The 20,079-nt window shown below is 36.6% G+C and overlaps 1 protein-coding gene across 4 annotated transcripts; it reads left to right on the top strand.

The window, feature by feature from the left end:
- Positions 1–553: 553 nt before the first annotated feature.
- LOC103971100 (uncharacterized protein At2g33490) lies at positions 554–14,823 on the top strand. 4 transcript variants are annotated; one of them, XM_065185802.1, is made up of 11 exons: positions 554–667; positions 771–926; positions 1,868–1,940; positions 3,056–3,130; positions 5,137–5,198; positions 5,293–5,361; positions 7,215–7,303; positions 7,400–7,601; positions 7,678–7,911; positions 10,394–11,386; positions 14,509–14,823. In XM_065185802.1, the coding sequence occupies exons 2-10, from the start codon at positions 813–815 to the stop codon at positions 11,342–11,344; spliced, it is 1,869 nt and encodes a 622-aa protein (XP_065041874.1). In that variant the 5' UTR covers positions 554–667; positions 771–812; the 3' UTR covers positions 11,345–11,386; positions 14,509–14,823. The 4 variants fall into 4 exon arrangements, with proteins under 4 accessions (XP_065041874.1, XP_065041873.1, XP_009383329.2 ...); XM_065185801.1 differs by having other exon boundaries at positions 554–684; XM_009385054.3 differs by having other exon boundaries at positions 578–926; positions 7,215–7,243.
- Positions 14,824–20,079: the final 5,256 nt, after the last annotated feature.

The raw sequence follows: 20,079 nt of genomic DNA, 5'->3' as shown, positions 1-20,079 counted from the left end.
GAGACTAAACATGATTTCAATTCAATTCACCCGTTGATTTACGATGATTTCGCTTCTGAGACTAAACATGATTCATATCTTCAGATCGAATTGACATCAGAACTCACTAATAATAAGATGTGTCGAGATATCGCTAAGAGAATATATATATATATATATATATCTGTCAACATTTGATTGCCACATCATTGAGCCGGGTGTACCACTCCACCCGCTGTTCCAGAACCAGCGCCATCAACTTGGCCCGTGGTCAAGCCTCATTCCGTTCGATTCGGAATTCACAGGTGGGGCCCGCTCGCCCCCGGGTTGACTCATGCGTCACGGGGAAGACTTCCGGGGAAGCACCCGCGATCGGCTGAGCGGCGTTTGTCTCCGCACTACGACTCTGTCAGCCACTTTGACCAATCTAAACTAACAACATCGACAAGTTTACCTCTTCGCTGTCATGTAATACAACACAGGATAATCGGAGAGGTCATCCTCACTACGGTTCATTTGGACCGGTTCGATGTTTCCGTGAACCGGCTCCACCAGACCGCTTCTCCTCTCTGCTCTTTTCGGCAACGCTCTTCTTTCTTTGGATACATCTCTCTTTGACTGACCACAGCAAGAGAGAGAGAGAGAGAGAAAAGAGAGAGAGAGGGAGAGAGAGATCAGTTTCGCCTTTGTACGGATTGCTCCAGGGTTTATTGAATTCCCCTCTTTGGTTCTTTGTTGCTTTGTCGACGCTTGCGTAATTCGGTTAGGGATTTGGACTTGGTTTTGGCCAGGGGCGCTTGATCTTGTAGTCAAGGCCGAGAGGGAGTGGGGAGATGAAGTCATCGCTGAGAAGATTGCGAGGGTTCGCCTTCCACAAGGACGAGCAAAAGCAGAAAAGGGAGAAAGGCTTGGTGGCGCACCAGGACGAGCTCCTCAAGGCGTCCCAGGTTCCTCTTATGACCTTCTCTATGTTCCTCCGGTTTAATTCGCTCTTTCTAGGGTTTTCTGTGGACCTTGTTAGAGTATATCGTTTATGGATAAAGAAATGATGGGGATCATAGTTCTTGTTATTAGCACTTATAAAATGTTCTTTTTTATGTAATTGTTATATCAGATCCGCTTGCTTACTTTTTTGTTAGAAATTCTTGCTCGAAGTATTAACGTGACGCAGGGAGACATTTTATCTTATTTATTCAGACAATTTTGTCAGTTTGAGTTGTTTTTCAGTTGTAATAACTTGTCATTTGACAACATCTCATGAAGTTACTATGTTAGTTACCAAGATTGTCTAAGAAGAAGGAAGTGAGTGGAATTAGAAATAGAAGGTGATTGTGACAATATATTTGATGGAAATGTTTTATGAGGATGAACAATTATCTTAATTAGAGATTTTGCTAATAAGGAGGATCATCTTTCAAAGCATAAACAGAAATAAAAGCCATTGAAAAATGTTAGTGATTAGTCCTTGATTTTAAAAACTAAAACAATCTCACCAAGACATTGGTTGGTAGATGATCAGTGTTTGCATCATAGATAGCGAAGTAAAGAAGAACACTAAAAGGTATTACACAGTGTTTTGGTTGGTAAAAATATTGAATGTGCTGTCTAGTTCAGCGCAAGATCATGGCTTAAATCCCACTTTCGTCAGCGCAAGATCCTAGTTTAAATCCCACTTTCGTCACTTGCCCTTTGCAAAAAAAAAAAACAAAAACAAAAGGGTTCGACAAAGCCTTGATGAATTTTTGTTTCACAGCCAAGTGATATCATGATAGTGATTGAAGTAGTTGCCGCAGAAAGTACAACACTGGCTTGTTTTTTCAGAATACAATAACTTTAACTGTAGTCTTTGTAAGTGCACTTACCAATATGCGGTATTTTCCTTTTTCAGGACATCCATGACATTAGAAACTGCTATGACAGCTTGCTTTCTGCCGCTGCTGCTATTGAAAATAGTGCATATGGTAGTACTCTATACGTTTTCATATATTTATCATTTTGCTCTGAAGGAATTTAGTAATACTTTGGTTTGGTTTGCACTTAATGGTTGTTTGATTGTCTCCAAGTAGTTGTAGCAAAAAATGGCATTTCTTAAAGGCAACACTGTTAAAATGTGACATTAATGTTTTATTGTTTGGCAAATTGTGAAAGCGATAAAAAGAAACTGTAGCTTAATCACTTCAACCATTCATTTTCTTATACTTGTTCAATTGACTAATTGATCGCTAGTCATTAAATGATTACTGGTAGATGCTGCTAATTGATAACTGAATAGTTGTTGTTATGATTGGAAGATTGTGATTCTTGGTGATTAGTGGTCATCAAGCTAATTGTCTTGTGATGGTTTATGGCTGTTGGCCGGTTGTCGATGCATGCTCACTATGATTGGACTGCAATATGTGATCACCAACTGTTGGATGATCAGGGAAACTGATGATTACTGGAAGAATGTTGGTTGCCAGCCACCTATAGATTACATCATCAGCAGATTATTAGCTATCATTAGTTCATTATTGATGATCATCAGTTAATAGTTAATCTTGATAGATGATTGCCAATTAATGATCACTAATCACCAGGCAATGCTTGACTGGCATCAAGCATCCCCAGCCATCAGTTGTTATGCTTCTAGCTCCTACCCCATGTATACTGCATCTGAAAACCAGAGATTAAAAACATCTGTCACCTAACCATTTCTTGTTTATGTGACTCAGCCTTTACTGAAGTTGTACTCATGAATTTTCTCTCTCTCTCTCTCTCTCTCTCTCTCTCTCTCTCTCTTCTCTATTTTTTATAATTTCTCCCACTATCCTTTTCTCTATTTGTTATGATATCAGAGATTTTCTATCTACTATTGCAGGAAAATGCTCTTATCAAGCCCACAATTGATTGGGTCTGATTTACTTCTACCTCACTCTTCTCTTTTAACATAGACTGACATGATTTAAATTATATCACATTCTTAGAGTATTCTTCTATATTTGAACCACATGAAAAACTTCTATCATTTCTCTTATCGTACTTTATCCTATTTTATCAAAAATGTATTATACAGTTCTTTTTTTCCCCTTTTTTGCAGAATTTTCAGAAGCTCTAAAGGAGTTGGGTACTTGCCTGCTCGAAAAAACTGCACTGGATGACGATGAAGAAAGTGGTAAGCGTATCAGTGTTTTTTTTGCTTGTCACATAAATTATAAATATCTTGAAAATAAGTTTAATCTTAAATGTTATTATAAAATTTTAGTACATAATATGATAATCAAATATAATTAAAGAGATGATCACTAAAATGAAACTGAGGCAGTTCTATATCATTTCATATTCCAAGTATTATCATTAAAACATCAAATTACATTTAAAGCAAGGATCGTCGTTTTGGGTACTAGACCCATTTTAGTGTTTTGTCAGACCGGTACATACTGATTAGTATCGGTGTTTTAGAGAGAAAGAAAAAGAGGGAGAAGAGGAAGGCGTGGTGAAAGAATAAAGGAGGAAGGAAGAAGGAAGAAGACACAGCGGCGGAGGAGAAAGAAGAAGAGAAGAGGTGGGAGCGTACCTAGGAAGAAGGAACATGGAAGTGAAGCAATGACAGTAGTGATGGTAGCAATGTTGAACACGAGAAGGGGGCGCGCGTTTGTGAGCCCTAATTTCTATTTTAGGATTTTTTTTTTAATGTTGAGTTGGACAGGCCCCATTGCTATTTTTGATTTTTTATTATTTTTACTACATTGCACTAGGCCACCTGAAAAGAGGTCCACGTATCGGCCCATGCTTGGATCAGTATGTACTGCCTGTTTCAAGCGGCACAACAATCCTTGATTTAAAGTACCAAACACTAGCAATGATATATTCGATCTTTCAAATAATTCATAGGCTATATGAACAAAAATTAACTATCATTAATGCTAATTAGCATTAAAAAAGAGAACGAAATAGAGAAGGTGGGGAGAGACAAGGGAAGAAGCAAGACGTGTTGCATGGAAGAAGATGAGAGACAAGCAAGGGAAGGCAAGAGGTTGTCGATTAGGATTTGGGAGGGATCTGTTCGGGAGGAGGATGTGGAGTAGGAGGGGGCCTTATGGGAGGGAAGGAGAGGGAGGAATAGGCAGAGAGAGCAGACAAAAGGGGGGGTGAGGGGAGGGGGTTGGAGCATTGCCAGTTGGGACTTAGGAGGGGAGCTATCGATGAGGAGTAGGATGGAGGGGGAGGGGGGTTATTAGAGAGGATTGGTGGGGGGCGATGGCGAAGGAGGAGAGAGGGGAAAACAAGAGGGAAGGAGAGGGGGAAGTAGAGAGAGAAAGAGAAGAGGGGGGAATTGTTGGTTGGAAGGGCAGCTAACGAGGAGGATGGAGAGGGGGGTTGTTGGGGTCTATGGAGTTTTGGTAGGTGGCAACGGTGGAGGAGAAGGATAAAAAGGCAAGGTCCAAGAGAAGGAGACAAGACAATGGGAGGGGGGCTGTCGGTTAGGAGTGAAGCTTTTGAGGGGCAAGAGTGAGAGGGATGGAGAGGGGGCCTATTGGGAGGCTTAGAGAGGGGGGGGGGGGGAGAGAGAGAGAGAGAGAGAGAGAGAGAGGAAAGGCATCATCGGAGGGTTGCCTTGCTCACGGATGGCGATCCTTTATTGTTGAAGGGCGATTTTTGCACATGAATTGAAAAGTATTGCTGATCAAGTTGCTTGTATTAGGTTTTTCATAGGAGAAAGAGGAGTCACATCAGGGCAGAGGGAAGGTTAGGGTTAGGGCTTGGCATCAAGCTGATTTAGTTCAACTGAACTAGGATCAACGATCCACAACCTGATCTAGTTCAAGCGGTCGCCTGAATTTCTTGACGCTTGAGCTCAAGCGTGTGGCTGGACTGCATGCAATTTAAAGGTGCTTGCCCAAACCAAATCAATTGCTCGGGCACCTTGGCAGGTTTTCAAGCGCTTCCTAACCTTCTTGGTATATAATATCTCCACTGTGAGATGAACCATACTTGTCTTTGCTATTCAAATGGCTTTTCTGGTTCGCAACTACATTCCAGATTTAAACCAAGTCTATTTTATATTTAATCAAAAATTTACAGATTACTGTACCAACTACTTGTTGAATATGTGTTTTATTATCTCAATTGCTTACTTACATTGCATATTATGGATTGCATTTCATTAAATGCATGCAGGTAAGCTTTTGTTGATGCTTGGAAAGGCACAGCTTGAACTTCAGAAACTCGTTAATACCTATGTGAGTCCAAATTGTTTTACTTTATACCAACTTTATTTTGAAGTGTTTGCAGATTCAAACACAATACAATAAATTCTATCTGTTTCATTCTCAGCGTGTCCATGTTGTTCAGACTATCACAACTCCATCAGAATCTCTTCTCAAGGACCTTCAAACTGTAGAGGTTTGTAATCTTGGATCTAACTTTTTTTTTTTTATAATTAATAAAGTACTAGTTTTTGGATAGTTATATTCTGTAGGTTAACTGCTCAATATCTCTTCAAAATACTAGAGAGATATAGGCTCATTCAAAGTATACTATGGTTGAAGGAATGCCTTTAGTTGCTCTTTTCCTGTTGAGGTGGTCCATCAAGAAAAGCCATCACTTATACTTTGGGTTTCCTATGTTTTCTCAATGTTCCCCTTCGTGGGGATGTCCTTTATTCATACTCACATTATACTGATAAACTCTTGATCCATGATGAAAGTGCATCTTCAAGCCCCTGAGTTTGTACAACTACTAAGGAGGTTAGCCAGCATGCTATGGGCATCGTTAATGCTTTAAATGATGGGAATCTTTTGTTAAGTAAATGTTAATTCAGGTGTGTAAAATTCTCAATTTGCAGAACTGGCAGATTTGTTGTTAATAATCATGTGCTATATTTTAACCTAACTGGCTGAGCGAAGTGCCCAATGATATTTTAAAATGAGAGTTGAAAAACAGAAAGTGGGGCATGTTAAACTGCTACTTTGTACTTTTCTACTTTGCAATTCTTGAGTCAACAACCAAGACTCATGTTATGGGAGTCCAATCCAAGGTGATTGAACCTCATGGTTATATTGGTTCAACAACGAAGACTCTGAATTCCATTCAAGGGGACTGAACCTTATGTTATGGAAGCATATAATGGAAAGTAGAAGAATAGGAGAAGCTAAAATGCAGGAAGTCTACTAGAAAAGAAAACACATATACTATCATTAGAAATATGGTGGAAACTGGTTGCTTTAATGAGAAGCAGGAGAAGGTTTGTGTTAAGAGATAATAGTACATCACGGTGAAATTCTATGATTGTCTGATGTGATATACTTTGTCCTCATGCTCAATGTGTACCACAGTTTGATGCATTAGTTAATACTGAATACAATAGTTTTTAATGATTTGGCATTGACAATGACTCTCGTCTGGGGCTGGCTCCTCCAATAGAGCAGGACTGGTCGTTGGTAGTGTTGGGTCAAAAGACTGTTGGTCAATTTTCCTCCTTTTGGGATTAATGCTCTCGATGTTGAATCTATCATTTGCTATCTTTTTAGTTATGAGAGGACATCCCAATAGACTAGTTGGATTGAGTACTCCTTTCTTTTGGGTTTTGCTTTTCAACCTTCTTTTTGCTTACATAGATTCAAATTCCCAGACCCACATCTCCATTTGTTCAACTACAGTTCTTGGCTAAGGTTAAAATTTTTCTGGAGCTTACAGCTTGAATTTATGCAATTAATTACAGCTAAATTTTGATGCATCTGAAAAAGAAAAAATTATACTACATCTCTGGTTATGGGATCTCATCATCTATCAATCTGCTATTGAAGTTTATGTGATTTCTACAGTGGCTTCAACTTTGCTAAACTTCTTGACTAAAAGCTTTATTATCAAAATTTATTTGTATCAATTTGCTATTGAAGTCAAAATACTTGTCTCGTTTAGCTTTTATATTTTCCTCTTGTTCAGTATAGTGTTGAGTTAGTTTTAGCATTTTTTTTTCCTAAATCTAGAGTGACGTTTGGACATTTCATTGACTAAGTGAACTAGCCTTATATTTTTATCTTCTCTTTGCTTTATTTGTACTAACAATTCTACTGGGGCATCTGGGATGTGTCTTCTCTTTCAAGGGTTTTATTTTATTCTGTATAATTTTATAAAAGCCTGTGATTCTGTCCACTAGTTAGTTTATTCTTTTCTGCAGCATTTAGAAAAAAACAAAACATATGTACCTTTGAGGAATGATAGTGAACTTCTAATTGGGATATTCACCAATGCAGGAAATGAAACGCCAGTGTGATGATAAAAGGTGTGATCTTAGTGTTGCGTTTATTTTTCTTCTAATGGAAAAAAAGGTTCTGTTATTCAGGTTGACTGAATTGCCCTTGAAGTTTTCAGGGTGGTCCATGTGAATAGCTTTTTTAATGAAGTAATTTATTCTTTGTTCTGTTTTGTTTTTCTCCAGAGACGTATACATGTTGGCAGCACAAAGTGGAAAAGGAAGGTTGAAAAATGCCAAAGGTGACACATTTTCTCTGCAGCAGTTGCAGGCAGCTAAAGAAGATTATGAAGAGGAGGCAACTCTTTTCCTCTGTCGCTTGAAATCATTAAAGCAAGGACAATCCCGGAGTATCTTGACACTAGCTGCTAGGCACAATGCATCACAGGTAGTTTTCAAATTTCAAGTGCTATAATAATCATAACTAGAAGAATTGATTGTATATGTTCTCTTTGTTGAATCAGTTAAACTTCTTTCATAAAGGAGTTAAATCTCTTGAAGTTGTTGAGCCACATATCAAAATTGTAGCTGAACAGCAGCACATTGACTATCAATTGAATGGACTTGAGGATAATCAATTGGAAGGATATGAGGTCGATCATTCTGTTGAAAATGGAGATGATGGAGAGTTGAGTTTTGATTATCAACAGCATGACCAACATCGTGATGTTAGTTACTTTTCTAGAAATTCAATGGAGGTGAGAAAATGCTTGGTTACTCAGTCTAAAGCCTTTGTATACTTAGTGTGCAAAATATTTTCACATTATGTTACGATCTTTCCATATGCCAATATAGCACAAATGTTACTTGTATCAGCAATGAATCATTTCTGCTTAAGTCCCTTCACTTCTGCAAATTGGGTCTTGCACACTGGTACAAGCATGTGACAAAGATCAGCTAGAATTGCACTGATAGGATTTGAAAATGGCATATTTCTGCTTGAAAGAACATATTTAAGTTACAACATTTTGTTCATATCAAAGGAGAATATTACATCAGATTGGCTCATGGAAATTATTGTTTGGATTACAAAGCTGTATCAGAAATGGAAAAAATTAGCATGCAACATAATGGGCAGTGTTGAGAATATAGGGCATTTGTTCTTATCATAGTGCACTGAATGCATTGGAGCACAAAATTATGTGAGATTTGATTCTCTTATGGTCCATAACATTTAATGAATCTGGACTCTTTTATCTTCCCACTAGTACCAAGGTCCATTTGGAATTAGATTGGGGTACTGTTGATCACATAATGAAACATCTGAAATAATCCTGCATGATAATGGATTTTAGAATATTGCTTTATCTGAACAAGCTGACATATTCTTTTGATTTATGAGAACCTCAAATATAAGCTCCAAATAGTTAGAACCTCCAATGTACTGAAGCAACTGGCTTGAGAATACAAAAGATGCTTCTTCTATTACTCTGAGCTAGCCGTCTAGGTTGAAGTTCTTGTGCATTTTTATCAGATTGCTTCAGTTTGGTTGAGTGGGGTCCTAGTTGAGTAGCTAAGGTTACAGAATGGTTGCTCTGACATGAGATTGTGCACCTTTGCCTATAACTTCATCAATATAACTTACAACTAAAGGTCCTTATCCAGAGCCTGACAGGCAGAAGGGTTGGATTGGGCTAGTTTTTTTAGTTGGCCAGTCAAGAGGAATCAGGTCCATCAGCCCAACTATTGGTGTAGATTTCACAAAAGCAGGAGGGAGGACTAAAGAGGGGGATGAGATAGGAGAAAGACAAGGGGAAAAGGGAGAGAGAAATGGAGTTGGAGAAGGGAAAGAGAGTGTAAAGGAATAAGAGAGATTAGACAGTAAGAGAAGACAAGAGGAAGGGCAACATTGGGCAGGAAGAGGAGAGGGAGTAGTGTCTTGATCAGATTACTGATGGCAGTTAAATCCTGGATAAATGGGCTGTAGGTCATTACCAATTTCTCTTACGGTCAGTTATGCTGAAGTGCCACAGTGGCCTCCTTGAAGCTGGTTTTTGTATTTTCTCTTTTACCCTTGTAATCCACCAACGAAGAGTGAAGAAATATTGTTTGCTGAAACATAATGAGGGATCCTCGTCATGTTTGAGCCATAAGGGAGATTTTGGGTTTTACTTGTGCTAGAACAACGAAACTATTTTGTGTTGGTCTAATAAAACAACTCATGCACACTCAAAGATAGTTTGACTTCCCTAAACTTTAGTTTGGCGCTTGAAGCCCCCAAGCTAAAGCCAAGTTCAAAGAAGTATGGTCTTTTCGGAACCCACCTTCAGGAATTTATTCTGCCAAAGTGTCTTCATTTTATTAAATTGCGGTTCAGGACATCGACTTACAGCAAGACAAAAGGCCTAGAAATTTATGATGAGTATCACTTGCTACGACCAAAAATCTTCTGAATTGCTTGGTCAGTGCTGTGTTTTCTTGGGTGCACAGCAAGGATTGTGTTCCTATCCTGGCAAGGCACATCAAAAAAAGTAGATATATCACTAAGGGTACTGATGCCTTTTTGGCAAGGCACAATACTAGTCGGTGTGTTCCTATCCTGGCCAACATAAATTGAAAATTGACGCAGACATATATCTACTTTTTGACATGGTCTGACACATGGAATGCTGATACCTCTTTGGCATGATATGTTTTACAACTATGCTGATTGACATAGCAATCTGGTGCACACCAAGGTTTAAAATCTTTACCTGATGCTGATAGCAATTATCTTACCGCCGGGGGTTTGTGTGTGTGTGTGTGTGGAGGAGGCAGACTAGGATGAGGCATATCAGTAGGAGGAGAGAACAATGACCCTTGAGGAGGCAATGTCAATTCAGCAGACAAGGCAATGACAGCATGGTGGGAAGGGGGAGAGAAAGCACGTGTGAGAGAAAGGAGAAAGGAAGAGTTTTGAATCTGTACATCTAGTTTTTAATACCTTACTGACACTATATAAATTATGCTTCTTGCCAAATGTCTCTAGGGATCCAAGTAGTTTGATATTGATAGTGATAACTATTGTTATTAATTTTTAAGCAGACTGAAAACTTCTATAATCTGAAATAACATTAGTATTTCCTATATATTTGTATAATTTCCTCTTATCTAGCAGATCTTGTTATTATTGTAGATGAAACTGCAAACTGCCTTCATTGTACTTGAACAATTATCGGCATGTTTATCTTTGTTGTTTAGGATGATGTAGATAGATGTGAATCAGATTCCTCTCCTTTCAACAAGGATGTTAGGGCTGTCAGTCTGTCAGCACCTCTTTTTTCTGATAGGAACCCTAAATCATCTGAAACGACTAGTCAGATGCAGCCTTTATCAACAGAGAGGTTTTACACGTATGCTCTTCCTACTCCTGTTAATGTTAAGAGCTCGACCTCAACAGGTCCAACTAATTCGATTTCTGCTTCTGGGGTGGAAAACAAGGGTGTATGTCCAACACAATTATGGCATTCATCTCCATTGCAACCAAATTTTCTTGGCAACAATTACAGAGATGTTGAGCTGCCAAGCCCCACCAGTTTACCTATAAAGCAGTCAGTATTTAAAGAGAGCAAAACTGTTGGTAGCCCCATCAGAATGCCTTCTGCATGTACCGAAGGGGGGATGTCTCAGTTGATTACATCAAATACATCTGATTCAAAGAAGATTGGCAGACAAGTTTTTTCTGGTCCGTTGACAAGTACACCATTACCAAGCAAACCAGCTTCTTTTACAAACAATTCCATGTCATCAGTGGAACATCTGGCGGGAGTCCCAGCAAAACCAACAAGCATTACCACACCTAAGCTATCTGTACCTCCTCCTGTAACATCGCCAAGAATAAATGAGCTTCATGAGCTTCCAAGGCCTCCAATAGGTTGTCGAAAACATTTAGGATCTTTCAATTTAATTGGCCATTCAGCCCCTCTGGTGCCTAGAGGTCAAGGGGTAAATGCAACAAGCAAACAAGTACCAATTTCATCATGCATAGCCACACCACTTCCAGAACCTCCTGGTGTTATGGTTCGCAGCTTTTCTATACCATCTAATGGTCGAAAATCAAATTCAACAGATGTTAAGTCATCGGATCATCCTAATAGTCAAAGGACAACTGCAGATGCTTCAGCAACTCATACATCGATGAATATTGGGTAGCATGAACAACTTCAGATACAGTAACAAACTAGAAAGCTAAAGGTAACAAGAAGTTTGTCACAGCAGAAAATATCATTTTCCTAACTGTTTCTATTTTTGGTTAGCATGTCGATTCTAAAAGTTTGGATAATTATTTTGATTGCTTGTTGCGTGTTACTATTTTAAGATGTGGCTTGTTGAATTACTTTCAGAATTTTGTCATGACAGATTCATTTTCTTGTTTATTGAAACACATTTTACTAAAAAGTTTTGGATGTAAAAAATATGACTTTGTGGAGATAATCAAGCAATAATCTAGATTGAAAATCCTCATCATACATTTGTGTTGTCTTCAGGACTTATTTATCTACCCTCTGTATGCTTCTTTGGAAGCTTTGCACATTTCTCAAGTAGTCGGCTAATGGATCATCCTCTGGCTGATTTTGCTTAGAAATTTCCTTTCAATTAAGTAGTTTAAGATAAATTCAGTCTGATTCCATACAGGATTCCACCGGGAGACAGATCTACGAGATGCCCATTGGTAAAATGTAATTCCAAGCCTGCAATCTTCTACCAATTTTTTCTTGCCAAGTTGTGACATTTAAAATTGGAAAGTTCATGGTCTTCTAGCTTTCCAGTTTCAAAGATGTCTGAGATGTTTTTCATAATTGAACAACCCAAGAACCGAAACAGTTAGAAAAGATATTTTAAACTTCCCTTCAAAGGCCACGTTTCTAGTCTTATATCTGCTCATCTTCAATATGGAAAAAGAATTGCCTACTGTCAAAGGATCCTAAATAGCAGAATTCTGAAAATATTATGTGACTTTCATTGCTTGTGGTCACCATGCTTACAAATAACAGAATTTTTTCAAATGTCACGGCCGTCATTCTAAAAAAGTCACTTTTTTTCCAAATCTCTGAGTAATTTAGCACCTGATTGGAGCTTTTGTTTTACATTATTCATTGTCATTGTTTAACTATATTGTGACTTTTACTCAACTGGATCATTATCATCAGAATTTCAAATGTTAAGGACAAAACAAAGAATTTTTTTACCTATCTTACATAAAAAGCACAGGCAGCTTTACTTAAGTTAATTGTCCTGAGAGGATTATTAGTATAGTAAGATGATAATATCTTTTTCTTTAATAAGTTTTTTTATAATTTATATGTTAGACTTTAGTATATAGCACATATGATCATTTATAAGGGCCATTGTGCAGATTGTTACATGTTTGCATGAGTTAAAATCTATCATGCCACAAAGGTATTAGTATATTGCATATCAATCTGTGCCACAGGGGCCTTCATATGGCTAAATCAATTTTTGGCCCATGCCGGTCAATATTGTGTGTGCCAACTTGTAAGGTTAGAATCATACTGTTACATGGAACAACAATTCTTGATCTTCTTCCCTTGGCTTGGATTTGAAGATGCTGGATTCTACAGGTGTGCAAAATTTGATTCTGTTTGTCTCATCTGTAGGTAAATTCTAAATTAAGTCAAATTTGTTCTGTTTCCGGAAACTAAAACTGTACCGTAGGAAATATCTGTAAAATATTAAACCAAAGTTGAATGGTTTAGTTAAGTTTTTTATACAATTTCAAATATATTTTATAAATGATGTGCTAAATATAAAGGTCACTAACAAACATTCATGCAGATTTATGCCAAAACTACATTTGTTTCCTTTCTAATTTGAAAATGTACTCTGACATCCCTGAAAGTATAATGGAAGTTGATCAATCTGGGTGTATCAGGAGGATGCAAGTGTAACTTCAGAAACTAACTAGGTTGCAAGAGGATATAATTTGAAGTCTAAGGAGTTTTTGTAGTTTACCTTGTACATAATTAGAATTCCATATATATGTGTGTGTGTGCATGCTGAAAAGACAGCTGCATCGTTCTAATTCCAAATTGCTTTGCATTCTTTGAAAATATGAAGAAAATTTATCAAGTTGGGTGCATGATGCAAGTGTAATTTTGATTACATTAGATCTTAAGAATGTCGGGTATATTTTGAAACTATAATGATGTAATTATAGTTTCAATATAAATCTGAGGAGGTTTAGGTAGTCTTCCCTGCATATAATTACAATATTATGTAAATATATTTAATACATGATTGTTAAATATATATTTGATATATGGATGAATAACATTACCAACGATATATATCATAATAATGTATGTTGTTGTATTTTACTGATGTGGCTATACATTTATTATATGATTGTTGGCTCATTTAGGTTTAGGAATTCTTTTAACTGCAAAGTGAATCATTGGTTTTGTTCAACTTTTTTAAATCTACTAAATCATCAAAATAACAAATTGAACCAAAATGAATGTCTCGGTCAGTTTGGTTTTCTGGTTTGTCTAGTTAATTTGCATTCCACGACTAGATGATGGTATTTCTGTTTCAGAATTTAGGCTATTTCTTAAACTGGATTGGTTGATTTTTCTTGGGCACATAACAATCCGTCCAGATGTCTGATTACATAAATTAAAAGTGACTTTATTTCTTGGGTATGAAAAGGTATGAGTAAACATTCTACTTAGGGATCCATCTTGCACTTGAGCCAACTTTAAGCTTATGTATTTTCTACCCACTTAAGAAGGTGAATCAGAAGGAGGTATGCTATTCTTTTTTCTTTTTTACCCTTCTTATGTATATATATATGTTCTTTTTTTTTTGTGGTGGCCTTGGCTTTAACTGAAATGTTATCCTACCCTCCTCCCCTTTCCTGTTATCAAAGGTTGGAAGTGAAAGAGGACTAAGGCAACCTTTCCATCACCAGGTGGGCTATAGCTAGGTTCAGGGAGAGATGTCTATGCTTTAGTAAACCTCACCTATGTATTAGATGTACAACATTCTCATTGAAGAATAATCAAGTTTTCATAGATATGCAAGGATGCAGTATGGGTCAACATGGATAGTAACACAGTACGGTTGGTTTTGAAGCTAAATTTACAATTCAAGAAGTATATGCTTGTGGTGTAAAATTAAAAAAGAAATTCTTGTGGATATTAGAGATCTTATGGTAAGTTATGGAATCCACTTGTTTCCTTAAACTATTACCATCTCAAAATAAAGTTACTTAATAGAGTGCCTATTTTATGTTATGTGGTGGCATATCATCAAATTTCACATTACAGCTAATTGTTGTTCCTCTTGCTGTGTAGGATTCACGTGAAGAGCCCCAGAACTCTTCGTAGCAAGTGGAGCCAATTGATATGGTCTCCTAATGTTGCTTATGTACATAATGAAGTGTCCAAAAAACCTTCTCGTTCTTCCATTCTGTTCCATGTGTTGTTTTCTTCAGAGACATGGGGGATGATTTGCCTCCAAGAATACACCACTAGATAACTGCTGGTTGAGAAAATGAAATTTCAGTTTATTGTTAATAGTAGTAATAAAGAGATCTTAGTTTATTAAACGAGAAACCTGACGGATGTACTGAGACATTTGTACAATAAAATGTTCTTTCCAAGTACCAACCATTAGGGCAATCTTTCCCGTCATCACTTGTTATAAATTTCAGCTTACCCTACACTGGCAGTTTGGAGATTTTCCAGATGTATGAACTCCAGAGCTCAATCAAGAGCATGTTTTGCTGCTCCTTGTTCAGTTATTGACATCAACAATCTCGTGCACTTTTGTGTAAATGTTTGATCATCAGGTAATTTGTTTATAGGACATTTTAAATTGATTTTTTAAGTTCCCTTTGTATAATGGCCTATTTGAAAATGATTTGTTATCAGTAAATTACTGGCTATCATGAAATCTTCTGGTCATCATTACGCTTTAATTGACCAAGGTGAATTTAAGGATTCTTTGTATATCTGCCATGATTTTTCTTTAGCTTCATTCTTATGATGGTTGATTTGGTCAGTTAATATTGATAAAAAGGAGGAATCTGATATATTTCTGCCATTTGTGACTTAAAAAATTCTCCATTATGGGGTTAGGATTATATTAGTATCTTGTCGTGTATGATATATTACTTAAACCTGGACAATCAGGATTTATTTTTCTGTCAGATGTTTTATTTGTTGTTCATGGTTTGTTGAGCAAAGTATTGAAAGCTTATCAATGCAGCCTTTTGTTCCTGTCAACTACCCATCAGACAAAAACTGTGGTAATTTGGTGTTTGATTCGATCGTGTTATTCGTTCCTGTATCCGTTTCTTAGTCTAAAGCTTGTGAAAGAAAAAAAATGATGCTCGCATGTCATGTCGACTGTTGATTGCCATTTATATAATTGAATTTTGTTTAAGAGATTGTGATATTCGTTTCTCTGTGTGTTTCTTAGTTCAAAGCTTGTGAAGAACAAAAAAACAAATGATGCTTGTGTGTCCATTCTTGATCATCATTTTTGTTTTTATTGATATAGTTCTTATATGAGATTAAATTGTTTGCATTTATGCACACATTTATTTGTATAACATAATTAATTTTTAACTTTGTAATTGTCTTGGCTATAAAAACCATCATATGCATATCCATCATGAATTTTGTAATTGACTTGGAACCTTTTGGATATTGAAATGGATGAGTTGAATTCTATTCACATAATTGGGACAACCCATATCACTTGTTAACATATTATTCATGTCCATCAAAAAAAAATTGATTACAAGTACTGTTGTAACTCTTTTTTTTGTCAACATCATCACCAAGGAATCATTTTCCAATCTCCGAGATGGGATAGATGACTTTTGAGTGATCATTCCTCCAATCCCTAAACACTTGAAACGATGATTCATCCAATCCATCACAATGGAGTGAGCAAATTACTTTTGAATCCCTTGATCACATGAACATGTTTGGTCCCATTTTAAAAGATAGGCACAATTCCTCTCATTTCCATCACTCAAGCATGAGTTGTTCCCTAGAGATGTAGAAGCAACTATCTCCTCCTCAACATTTACCCAAGATTAATAGTTCAAGACCTTAATTGATTAATTTATGAAGGTATTACTTAACTTAACCAATAAAAATTTTACTGTAATATTCTGAAATAAAATGCTTCCAGTGTTATATTCTAAAATCAAGATCCTGAAATCGTCTTCACAACTTACCTTTGAAAAATAAAATAAAATCATTCTTTCAACTTATTTTCTTGTTCTTGAGCAAGTTGTAGTTATGTGCCATTGGGGTGTACTTTTTCAGTTTGCCTTCGTTTGTTGATATATATATATATATATATATATATATATATATATATATATATATATATATATATATATATATATATATATATATATATATATAGAGAGAGAGAGAGAGAGAGAGAGAGAGAGAGAGGTGGTGTTCTCACTGGTTGGGCAATCAAACAGCCAATCCAAAAACACAATGGAGATATCATAGAGTTAGAAACACTGCGTAAATAAAGAACATGGTACATGTCACAGGAACAAAAAGCTCTAATTTTTAACAAACCTACTGCTTTTCACTTAAGTACTTGTTATCTAGAGAGAGAGAGAGAGAGAGAGAGAGAGAGAGAAGGCTCTAATCTTGGACAAACGTACTACTGCTTTTCACTCACTAAAATACTTGCTATTGACAGAGAGAAGGCTCAAATCTTGGACAAACCTGCTACTGCTTTTCACTTGCTAAAACAATTGATATTGAGAGAGAGAGAGAGAGAGAGGACTCTAATCTTGGACAAACCTACTACTGCTTTTCATTTACCATGATACTTGCTATTGAGAGAGAGAGAGAGAGAGAGAGAGGAAGGAAGGAAGGCATGCATGTACAGATACCAATGGTTGGCATCTCCAACTTAATCAAGAAGATGTCAGAAGGCCAGGTGGCAGCTGCTGATATCCATGGGAAACAAGGCGAGGAAGACAACACGACCACATCTCAGAGAATATACGTGTATCATGCTCGCATCAGAGAAGCTCCTCCTCCATGACAGAAGCTGAAGCTTGGAATCTAGTGGTGGGTATATGAGAGAAGGCCTGAAACATCTTATCATGTCATTCTCTTTTGTTCTTTTGGTAGGATTGGATCAGTGTGTGGTATGTGTGCTCTCATGTGGGAGGCCACTTGCTTGCTGACAGCCAAAAAGCATTGAGAAAGCAAAGGACATGAAGCTTTTCTTTCTGCCATGCTGTGTCTGTGTGGGTGTACATCAATTCAAATAAACTCATAAAATTCACCTATAATATCTATAATATCTATAATATATATGCATATATATATAAAGAAAATGCATGATCATGTAACTGTGATATCTCAGCAGTAGTGCATGGGGATTGGGGATTAGACAATTCAGAGGCCTGCAAAAACCCTCTTCCAATGCCCTTCAAGTTTAGAACACTTGGTGGGTTGTTTGAATGCAAGTTTTGGCCTTTTAAAAGCTTATCATCATCCCAATTTCAAACTGCTAAAGGTAAATGCTCAACCCTTACATAGCCTTTTTCCTCTGCTTAAAACATAATAACTGAGGCCAACTTTGGTTAGTTAATTCATCTGATTATATTAGATTAATCATAGAAACATGATTATTATTTTAATGATGATCTTACCCATATTTAGTGTCTGTCTACCTTACAGTTGGATTTAGAAAACACCATGATTTTTTTTTAAAAATAAATTTTAATTAATCAAATCGAGACCATTGAGGCCTCCCAAAATACAAAGTTATCATCATCTTGTGAGGATTATAACAAGTTATTGCTTCACTTGAAAGAAAGAAAGCAGGTAGCAATATTAAGTTATTTGTTGATGTAATTAGTTATTCGTTACCTCCGGACCAAATCGGTTATTGGGTAATAAAAAAATGTAAATATATATCAGATTGGTTTCTAATTTAAATTAAAAAAACAATTAAATTAATTGTTTTTTTATTTATTAAATGTAAATATATGTCAGATTGGTTACTAATTCTTTATATATATATATATATATATATTTCACTCATACACATGAATATCTTTAACAGCTTCTGTATTTATGTTCATGGAAAGCTAATCTTCTGACATTAAAGATAAGAATCATTGTAGTGTGGGAAGAATAATTCAAAAGTCTGGTAGGCTTTAATCAATCATGGAAAAGAAATAATGGAGAAGCTTTCTATTCATCATAAAACTTTCAATCTCTTTATATTTTACATCTCTCGACCTCTCTTGATTTCACTTAACTATTATATATATAATCTAAAAAGTCTCTTAACTTACAAAGCCTCATATAATTTTCCATATGTAGCCAGTAGTTGATATTCTTACATTTAATGTATTGGATATTTACATAGTTGACTTAGTCAACTTTGGCATGTGTTGGTGTCTTGGAAATATACAATATATAGTAGGGTGTTTTAGAAAATAATTATAGTGGTTATATAGATTATTTTAATTAGTGAAGTTAAAGCATGAAAAAAAGATAATTATATATATAATATATATTATATAGCCGATCTCTAGAATTGTGTGCATGATCTTTCAGGTCTAAAGTGCTAAAACATTGGCAGTACCCATGCACGCATTCATGCATGTAGAGGGTACGTAGCTCAGGGAGACATGTAAGGGTGGTACAATAGCCAGCAGCATCTTCTGCTGGTCTGCAAACAGTGAGGTTTCATGGGAATGGGAGACGCCGGCCGGAAGCATAACTTTTGGCAATAATGAGGTATGATGGTGACCCGGCTAGCTGTGGATTAATTACCATGGAAATGGAGTCAGGGCATCAGAAGCCAGTCCTCGGTTGGTGGACTTCATGGAATCCAAAATGGCAAGGTAAGAGGAAGCATGTAGGAGAGGAGGGGAAAGAGAACCCATCACAGGCCATGACAAGAAGCCAAGCAGGTCAAGTCCCATCACTGAACACCTCATGGCCATGGAGATTGGGTGCCACTGTGCTTCTTGGCTTCTGGTGGCCTTTAGCCAGATGCTCTCTGCAGCCATGGAGATTGAATGGATCCTAAAACCCATGCAGCTTTTTAATCATCAGCTGTTGGTTACCCACAGAATGAGGAGGAGGAGGAAAAGGATGTTTGCTTTTGATCTCTGATCTTTGATCTTCTTACTTTCTGGGCAATGAGGATAAAGCTTAAAGCTTAGTCAAAGGATTGTGCGCAGTAATACTAACACTTTTGTGTCTGAGAGAGGTGCAGCCAATCAATTGCTCTCTTTGAAGTTGGTGTTCTTCTATTTGATTGAGGAAAGGAGTTGCTCAGTGAGAGGATCAAATGCCTCACCAAGTCTCTTTTTATTGTTTCAATTGATTGGCATAGAAATTGCTAAGAATGCCTTTTTAAGAACTATGTTTTAATTGTTTTCAATAAACTATCTATTTTCAAGAAGAAAAAAAAATTCTCTCTCTCTCTCTCTCTCTCTCTCTCTCTCTCTCTCTCTCTAATTTTCTTTCAGCTTTTAATTTCTCAGTCCAGTGCAATTTTTTCTTCTAATTTGGTGCTCTTTGACTGATGACCAGCATCAAAGTTCATTAATGATCCACAGATCCACCAAGTCTTTCTTATATCTACCAAATATAGTATGCTGAGTAATTAAAAAGGGCATGCATGTAGAACTCTTCATTTCAGTATATCATTGGCATGCAGAATTTTGTGTGTGTGTGTGTGTCTGTATATTAAATATACAATTAATATCATTCTTTTCCATGTATTTTTGTTTAGGAAAGATTAACACCATCCAAATGACAACAAATTGTTCCTATTCTCCCATTTAATAAATCGAATAAGTTGCTAATTTAAAGCAGCAAATGCCTTATCAAGATCAAAGGTTAATT

This window comes from Musa acuminata, chromosome BXJ1-6 (assembly GCF_036884655.1).
Source record: "Musa acuminata AAA Group cultivar baxijiao chromosome BXJ1-6, Cavendish_Baxijiao_AAA, whole genome shotgun sequence".
Classification (NCBI taxonomy): Eukaryota; Viridiplantae; Streptophyta; class Magnoliopsida; order Zingiberales; family Musaceae; genus Musa; species Musa acuminata.
Note: the sequence above shows the minus strand (reverse complement) of the source record. Positions and strands in the feature narration are given on the sequence as shown.